This window comes from Stylophora pistillata, chromosome 1, assembly GCF_964205215.1.
Source record: "Stylophora pistillata chromosome 1, jaStyPist1.2, whole genome shotgun sequence".
Classification (NCBI taxonomy): domain Eukaryota; kingdom Metazoa; phylum Cnidaria; class Anthozoa; order Scleractinia; family Pocilloporidae; genus Stylophora; species Stylophora pistillata.
Genome location: NC_142519.1, coordinates 28255766 through 28265417, shown reverse-complemented (window position 1 = coordinate 28265417; position 9652 = coordinate 28255766). Strand labels below are relative to the sequence as shown.

Here is a 9652-nt window from a genome sequence, read left to right as displayed (position 1 = left end):
TCAAGTTGTTAAATGCAGTAAGTCGGTGGCTTTCAGACAATTTTATTGACATATTGTTCTTTTAGTCCAATAACAGGCAAGACTTAATCGATGTGTTATTCTCGCGGACCATTTAAGTCGCCGCTGCATCTTTTAATGGGCAACAGAACAATTTACTCTAAGCGTGCGTTTTAGCACCCGCACCCCTTTGATCGCTGTCGTCTGCAGAAACTCGCTCGCCCAAGAGACTTGCGTCCAAACACCTGTGTCATCAAATTTCTCTCTGCGACTAACAATTCAGCATTTAAAATTTAATTAAGGCGTGCAAAGTTTAGATTGACACCTAGAAAGGTCAAACCCAGCGGCCGACGATAAAAGATTGTGATAAGCATCTTAATTACATTTACAGTTAATTGTTCCTAGCAAGTAGTAAGGAGGCACACCTTATTAATGGCCGAGACTTTTGTCTCCTCCTCTATCTCAGATTGTACATTGCTATGTTTTCTAGGGGTCGTGTTAGATAGACCACTGACTAGGTTCCTTCCTTCGCTGAGAAGGAGTCGGTTACACTTGTCCTACATTTCCGTTAACACTTCCTAATTGTTCTTTGCGGCCGATTTCGCTTTCATTTTCCCACAAAGGCGCGCGCGATTTGCCGGTTGACGTAACGGGTGTAGCCGTGACGCATGATAAAAGGTTCGCGGCAGGCCACTGGCATTCAGTTTAGTGCAGTATGGCCTTGGGGGTGAATCTGTCGTGGGCATTAACGCTACTCGCGCTACAGTAAGTACTTTGCTAATTGTCCCAATTCAAGGCTTTGAAAGGCCAGCGAATCGAGGCTTCCTATGAAAATGAGATCGAATAAGATTACAATTTAGCGCTTCCAATATGAATGATTGCGTCTTCCTGAAGTATCATCAACAATTTTTCACCTGGCTAAGTACTAAAGACCGGTTGCTGTGCTCTAACAACCTAGCAAATCCTTTATTGACGTCATTTTCTTGTTTCAGTTCATTACTGCCGGATGGACTTGCTGAAGACAGCGACTTTAATCAGGTAATCAAGCCTAATCGTGATTCTTGCAAGAACCAAATTTTAATGGATTTGCATCTTCTCTCATGTATCAAACTCGCACAGTTTGACGTTCTTTCCTGAATTTTATTTTCAGAAACCGGAAGAAAAAAAGGCTTTTGACGCTTATTATAAAAACCAGAGGGCCAAGAGTGACACTAAAAGCATAGCTTTTCGGAGATTCATTCAGTTGTACTCAAGGAATAGCGGCCGCCATGTTAGAATCAATCCAAATAGAAGTATAGACGCCATCGGTGAAGACGGCGACAAATACGGTACTAACTCGTAAAGTGCTTTGTTACTGTATAATTAATATTATAAAAAAATTGTTTATTCTAGCGGTTATTACTTGTCTGTTGCCTTAAGCTTAATGCTTATTGTGAAAGCGGTCTCTTACACTTTTGTTTCTCAACTTGACATGTTTTAACGGTAAGAATGTCGCTCTTACACTTCTCTTCTTGCACATTTAATTTTTTCCCCAACTATGAAACGAGCTGAACTGTTTTGTACCAGGTCTGTTTTGGGGGGAATATTTGTAATTATCTTTGGAGCATTTTTCAGGAAAATTTTACGTGCGAAGTTAAGACGGGACTTTGCTCTTTTCTGTTTACCAAAGCATGAGCGCATGACATAGACATGAAATAGTTTTCCTTTCGAGCTCTGTGTTATGAAATTACAAGAAGGCTTTGTTATTCGTTTCTTTCTCTAACTTTTGGTTAAGTTTAAGCGAGTGAACGCAGCGAAAATCAAAACTATGAACAAATGCTTGTCAATAGTTTAAGAAAATTGTAAATTTTTGGCATTCTTTTCGGTAATATTGGGTATTTTGAAGGCAGAAAGGTTAATTGTAGCTATTATTAGTACAAATGCAGGTTCTTTGAAAGAAAAGCCAAATTAAAGACTGAGGTTATTTTAAACCTTGGCAACAAGACGACTTGTCCTTTGGACAGACAAGCCAAAAGTGCGTGATTAAGTCTCGTCACCCTTTTGACATCGGGTTACTCCTTTCCACAGTACCTCGTCAAGAATTCAAGAGTTTCAATAATGTTTGACACAAACTTATTTGATTGCCAAGCTATGAGAGCTTTGTTTACATAAGTGTGAAAGGAAAAGAAGTCCAAGAATTAGTGAATAATTGGGCGAACCCATCTGCAAAGGAAAACCTCCAAAACTGCAACTTCCCGCTGAAAAAAATTATTTTTGATTTACCAACCTCCTTGAAGTGCGTTTAAAGTTGACAGACCAACGAATCGCCGTGGTAGGTTTATTGTTGCGTTTTGAGAACCCGTTTTCAAATACTTAATCCTCTTTTCGTTAATTGTATGAAAGAGATTTCGCGACAGGTAACAAAGAGTCGCATCACACGAAGGCGCGTTTTATAATTACTGCCATTGCATTATAATTACTACCAAGCGACCGTTTGTCTGGCGACAAAAACAAACAGAGAAAACATATCCCAGCTTCGCCTCAAAAGTTACCCACTCGATCAGATACATGACTTTTATTTTAACACGTTCGACAGTCGCGAATTATCGACGGTAACATTCTAATTTGAACCTTTCATCGGTAAAGTAAACAACAAAGAGGATGGATGGTAGGGTTTGCATAGCTGCCATATTGTTTTGTTGCGGTACGAGGGGGCAGAACTTCAGAAAACCGCAATTTGATGTATACACTGTGTGATCTCCCTGAGAGTTCAAAAACTTTTTACAACTATTTTGAAAATTCTTGAGACTTAAATGCATCCGGTATTCAAGTCACCCCACATTAATGAAAATGTCGCCTGTGCTGGTTAAAAATAAAATAAAACCTCTGAGACAGTCATCGATCATAGATGTTAATCGATCACGTCTAAATATACTGAAACTATCTTAAGTAGTATTTCAGTTGTAAGTAAAAGTAGCCATAGAATATTAATATAGTCGAACATTTTATTTTTAAAGTGCTTCTGGCAGTTTTACAAGCCATCTCTTTTCTTTACAAACACACAAAAATTTCTGCATTAACCCACACTACAGGTAATTCTACCTGCCTACGGTGTCTTTGTCACTAGCTAAGTTCGAATAAACGCTTCCCTCTCGTGCGTTTTGCTAGCCTTCCTAAAACGTGTTCAATGCTTTCATTGCAGCCAAATTGGTCATCGAATCAGTCAATTTTGGACGAGTGCGTATTCGAGGCTCCGTTACTGACTTCTATCTCTGTGTAGACAAGAAAGGACGACTAAGGGCCAGGGTAAGTGAAAAAAGTATTAACAGTGATAAAAAGGCCTCGGTAACAGTCGCGCGGGCGGCAACAACCTTGATTGTCATATTTGCTTACAACTTTACTTAGAACCGGAACCAGCTTATAATAGCTATTGTAGTTATGTGATTAAGACTATTTTTGTTTCATGTTTTTCTTTTTTACGAAAAAAAAAGTCATAGTTTTCCTTACAACAAAAGAAGTTCTCTTCAAAGAATTTGTCTCTTGGAAACAGCTGGTGGACTTTTACATTTTGAAAAATGTTTATCTACTTTTGGTTAAAACTTTTGTAGAATAGAGAGACAAAGGAGGTTCCTTTTTATTGACTGTCACGACCCTCCCTGACTAAAAATAATTTACTTAATTAATTACAAGAAAAATCGGTAGTACTTTTCATCATGATTTCCTTCCTCCACGCGTGCGTCTTTCAAAATCGTTCAAGAGAAAACTGATTAGTTAAAAAATACCGTAATGCTTTGATGAGCTTTGTAAACCACTTCAGCTTACGTGTTAAGTCGGTAACACTTTCTGTATGAGACGTTTAATGTGTTGATCTCACCAAAGGGTGCCGTGTAACACCTTTTGAAGACTACCAACTGTTGGTCACATGCGGTTTTGCAGCCTTAGTGACACTTTTGCAAAGAATGTTATATATGCCGGATAGGTGCACGCCTATTTACTGACTGTAGGGTTTGAAAATGGAATGTTATCGTGCTAACACCTTAATATACTCACGCTTTAAATAAAACCCTGGTGACGCATGTGGGCGAATGCTCGAGAACTCGTACACAATTTTATCTTGATGAATATCATCTGTGCAACGTCATCCCTGCCTTGCAATTTGTCTTCACATTGACTAAATGCGTGCCTTGTGTTTTAAAGCCCTCACTTTATCCGATCGTCTCTCCGATAAGGCCTTGATTAATTTTAGCTTAATTGAAGTATCCAATAAAGATTAGGTGACTGGATTTCTTTAAGCAAAGTATTTTACAGCGGCAAGTGTTGAACATTTACTCAAGTCTTGGAAGAATTTTCTAAAAATTGCCTAGGATAAAATCACTGTAGAAATAAGAAGATTTTTGATGAGTTTACTAAGTAGTGCTACTAGTGAGCCCAATGGAATTTGCTAGTAGATTACTTAAAGCCAAAATCGGATATGTACTCTCAGACTGTCAGAAATGAGGCGAAGAAGGAAAATCACTCAATCAGTAAGATAAAATGTCTCCTGAAATCGTCTTAGCATGTTATATTCACCAGCACAGCATAGTCTTTAGAAGACTTGACCGGCGCTAGTTCCCTTCTTAGCCGTGTTTGAAAGTCTTTTTTTTGTAGGATAGTGGACCGTAATAAATAATAACCACAGCTTTTAAAACTGATAGGACCCAGGCAAAGTTCTGTAGCTATTTTCATTGTCTTTTATCATTCTTCGTTATCAAGCTAGACAGTTTCCTTGAGTTTTCAAGGCATCTAAACTTCACGTTAACTTCAATATGGGCAAGCATGCTATTCATTTATTCACTTCAAAAGAATGAACCTCCTGAAACCACGTATGACACGGACAAGTTTTCAGAGAACATGTCGAAAGCTCTAGCTTTGAACAAATTCGTGCACCTTATACACAAACACGACGTGACACAGACGATATCAGTTTGACATTTGGCGCGTTTGCCCACATAAACAGCATGAAGATATAACCGCACTAGGACAGAAAACCAGCGCATTCAAATTAGCCCGCTGCTTGGCACAATGCAATGAAAGAACCGCACGGTAAGTTCAAACGCGTTGTGTCTGTACATAGTTAATAGAGGTTAACTATGGTCTGTACCGCAATATCTTCCGCACTGTACAAGTTAATCTTTCTGATGTGTCTTATGATGCCGCCCATCTTGCTTTAGTTGGGAATGCGTGGGAGGGTTTGCTAAGGATGACTGTTTACCACTCAGAGGAAATAGCACAATGCAAAATAATTTTTTCGCCTAAAACTGGTAACCTACTATGAAATTATGATAGAATTTTTGGGTGGCTTCAACTGAGGAAGTGGCTAGTTGACCGACTACTTACCTTACTACGAGGGAGGCATACTCCTAGTTCCACCACGCAAACAACGGCTCTTGTCATTACCTGTCTCATTCTGTTATGTTTCTAAGGTTACTTCAATGAAAACAAAATTATTTCGAGAACTTTAACAAGGTAAACACTTTCAGACAGACAACCGGTACATTTGATGCAAGTTTGCATGTATTATTTGATTTTTCTTTTCTAAAATTGGATGACCATGTTGCCTTGATGGCCATTGACCTTCTTCTCGTGTTATGCAAGCTACTATTTTGTTTTAAAAACTTGCCAACGACTGGATCAATTGCATGGAAAATTATGCTATGTCTACTTATGACTGAAGTAGTCTTAATAGTAAACTAGACACTTCTTATTGATGACTCGGCAATGATTATTCTGCTCTTAAACTTTACATGTGAAACGTTTTACGGTCCTAGACACGTACTGCAATCTACTAACTTAGCTGGTCTCCGTGCAAGTCAGACCCATTGTTTTCAACTCCTCTGGGAGGCACTTAATTGTTTCTTCAAATCAAACCCCATCCTCCGTGCAGTTTTTTTTTTTTTTTCTGTTTTTTTTTTTTTTTTTTGTTATAAAAGGCGGAACTTGTACTTTTTGAGGGAGGGGAGGGGGGAGGGCAGCTACTGGTGGCCTAAAGGCTTCCCTAAAGACCAGCTACTCTTCACATAGAGAGTTCTATAATACTCAACAAAAAATGACGGCAATTAATTATTGAATATCCCTCAACAGAAACGAGGTAAATGGAGGGGTAATTGCGAATTCACAGACCGTGTTGCTGATAACGCTTACACCGAATTCACCTCTGTAAAGTATAACAAGAGCCTTATCGCGTTCAGCAGAAGGGGACGGCCGAGAGCGGTAATCAGCACAGTAAAAGGGGGAGTCAAGGCCGTGCAGTTCATAGAGCGGGCATCAAATATCAGGCTCTACAGAGCGGGGAGAAAGCTCAGGAAAAGAGGTGGCAAAGGAATAGATTTATATCGTAGAAAGCAGCAGGTAGAGAAGATCTATGTCTCGATGAAGAAGTGGAGAGAATTCAAGCGATGGCTGAAGTTTAATACCCGAACAGCCTCAGCTAAAGTAAACACTACAACAACGGCCGTGCCGCCATTACAACCAACGGCTGTACAGTTAAGTAGTAGGCCTACCAGTTCTATTAGATATTTTAGGGATAAAGGGCGAACTTAACTTAGGTTTAAAGTGCGAATTCTTTTTAATAGGGAACCATTTTCACTTTTGCAATTGTGACAAAGACTTACAGGTAAGATTAAGTTCACCTTAAGACCTCCTTAGGAAAGTTTTCACTTGAATATCAACAAAAGACGATTATAGGATGATTATTAGTTACATTGCAATTAAGGCGGTGAATTTCGCCTGCACCGAAAACTGACTGCGCCAAAAACAGACGAGTTTCTGTTGTGTATACACTGATTTGCGCATTCTGATTAAATTCATCATAATGCAGAAATAGATATCAAGTAATTGTAAAATTTTAAAAGCTTTTTAAAGAGAGCATAAAGTAGGCACATTTTATGTCCTTTTAATTTAATTCCAATGAGACAAAATTTTCTTTTGAATTTCGCTGCATTTACAATGTAAATTCATATAGAGCACGTTTTCTTCCTTTACTTTTTCGCTCCCAAGAGTACCAAATTCATAAAATTCATGACGGTGAAAAAAATGCATTTAGCTGAGTGTCGGAGTTTGCACGAGTGCAATGGCATATCAAGTAGTTGTGAGCAGAGATTCCGCTTCATCAAAAGAAAGCCTTTAGGTGGAGGACCACAGAAAACAATACATCTCACTTTATCAGATACTTGGGGGAAAAAAAGGGTTAGATTATAAGCAACCAGTTCGATTGTTTTTCTTCCCAATCTTAGGTCTTGTACAGCTGAATTTTTAACTAATAAGGCGAAAATGGATTGAGGTTTTTTTAGTGTCCATTATTAACATCGAAAAACACCGTACAGGAGCTTTTGTATATTTATTTATTGCTCTTGGTAGGAAATAAACTTCATGAGTATTCTGCCCCTAAAACCTTCATTTAAAGCAAAAGTATGCTCCAGAAACCATGAAATTTTGACACTGAAGCTATTTGAGACTTTAATGGGTAACCTAAACTTGAAATATGCTAGAAAAGCGGTCAGGGACGCCGCTATCTTAACTATTGCTTAGCTACCTGGCCGCTTTCCAATATTGACCCAAAATTCGGGTCACTACAATACCCAGAGTAGAAGCTTTTTGCGTAACGTGGGTTGTTTCCCGCCATTTGATGGGTGTGCAGACTAGTTGTTTACAGTAGGACGGCCTTTAGTACATCTGAAGATAATTGTCGTAGGTGGTAAAGGTTTCATTTTATAATCCTAAAACGCGGTAAGACTAGATTTCAAACACGGTTTCAGGAGCAAACGTCAGCTTGGCGAGGATGCGACACTAAGCCAAACAAAAGAGACTTTATCATTTACCCTAACAATAACGTAATATATATTTATAATTTTAAAACGTTAACCAGTGGAAGACGAAGTCTAAGGCTCAAGAAAAAGTTGAGGACGATTATAGAGATGTAATTCTGTAGTCAAATGAATAAAGGCTGATAATTTCTAAAGAAACTGTTTGGGGCTGCGTCGGTGGGGGTAACGAAATAATTTGAATATATCAACAAAGTTGAAATGGCAAATTGGCTACCGTTACGATTATAAAAGCTGACGTTTCGAGCGTTAGCCCTTCGTCGGAGCGAATGACGAAGGGCTAACGCTCGAAACGTCAGCTTTTATAATCGTAACGGTGGCCAATTTACCATTTCAACTTTGTTGATATATTCAAATTAATTCTGTAGTCGTTAGCTTATTATCCAAAGTCTATAATTTGTAACTTTTTCGTTGTATCTTACCAAAGATCCTTACCTTTGTAACCACCCATTCACACCAAAGCTTAACATATTTTCTAGCTGTTTCGTTAAACACGGTTTAAAATTGTTTTCTTCATTAAGGCTGCATAAACCATAAAGTGAACGTTAGTGACTCTTTGAAAGCTATGGAAAACTCAGTTTTACAGTTCTCTCTTTCTGTTTTTCACTCAGTTAAACCTGATTTAGCTAAACATGTTGTGCTGGTGTGAATGGGGTGTAATGTCTAAAATCTGTATCTTCTGTGTTGTAGACCCTAGGAATATCCCTTGTTTAGTCACCATTACTTGGATCTTTGGGCCGGTTTTTCGAAAGGCGTTTAGTGCTTATCCAAGATTAAATTTGCTTTGATGCATAAAAACGTTTGGTTGTGCTAACAATTTGAGAAGGTCTGTCTGACTATGACGAAAAACCAACGGAAACAGAATAAACACGTTTAAACTGTCATCAAAGTCAGTGAATTGTATTACACTTTCTCTAGTCCTGGGTTAGCCTAATCATTTTTTGAACAAACCGGCCTTGACTGTTAACGCTATGCGCTTCTCGTCGCTCTGGAAATTAATATGCATACAACCAGTCAGTGCCAGTTGGCGCAGGGTGTTAATTTAAAATCACATGATGACTACACACTAATGTTTAGTTTCCTCTAAGGTTCTTTGAACCGATCTATTCTATGTTCAAGTTACGGAATATTAAGTATATTAGTACACTGTGATAAGATCATGCTGTTATGATCATTCTCAAAAACGTACATGTACATTTTAGTTGTTCAAAGCGAAAACCAATAACGCTGGTTTTTATAAAACAGACGAAACGCAAATGCAATACAAGGTAATATGCGTGCAAAATAAGCTGCATTTTAAAGTAGCATAGATAACTCCAACCTTTGTGGATGGAGAATTGAGGGAATTAAGAGACTACAGAGAAAAGATCTGTCTACGAGATTATTTCTCCTAAAATTGAATAGATTATGTAGGTAATACGAATGATGTAAAAACAGCCTTCAGCCAAATGTCCTCGACAAAATGCTGAAAATATAATAAAAAAACCTTGGAAATCTGTTGTATTCGTAAATTTGCCTCTGAAAAAAGAAAATGAGCTCTTGTTGCTGAAGTAGGACAAATGAAACTGCAGTATGACCAACATAGGAACGACAATGAATAGGAGATTTTCAGTCAAAAAAAGTGTGACACTAGTATATCACATACCCCATTCGTAAAATAAAAACACGTTTGACTTACCATAAATCCTTTAAGAAGCCCCCCCCCTCTTTAGAGGAAGAAATTTACTAAGCCCCCCCCCACCCCTCTCTCTCAAAAAACAAAAATTCAAAATAACACTCCATGTCAGTAAGTACGATAAATTCATTCAAGTACTAAA

The 9652-nt window shown here is 38.3% G+C and overlaps 1 protein-coding gene across 1 annotated transcript; it reads left to right on the top strand.

The window, feature by feature from the left end:
- Positions 1-528: 528 nt before the first annotated feature.
- On the top strand, positions 529-9334 carry LOC111322742 (fibroblast growth factor 8). Its single transcript, XM_022925907.2, has 5 exons — positions 529-762; positions 990-1035; positions 1148-1325; positions 3179-3282; positions 6097-9334. The coding sequence occupies exons 1-5, from the start codon at positions 713-715 to the stop codon at positions 6553-6555; spliced, it is 837 nt and encodes a 278-aa protein (XP_022781642.1). The 5' UTR covers positions 529-712; the 3' UTR covers positions 6556-9334.
- The last annotated feature ends 318 nt before the right edge of the window (positions 9335-9652 follow it).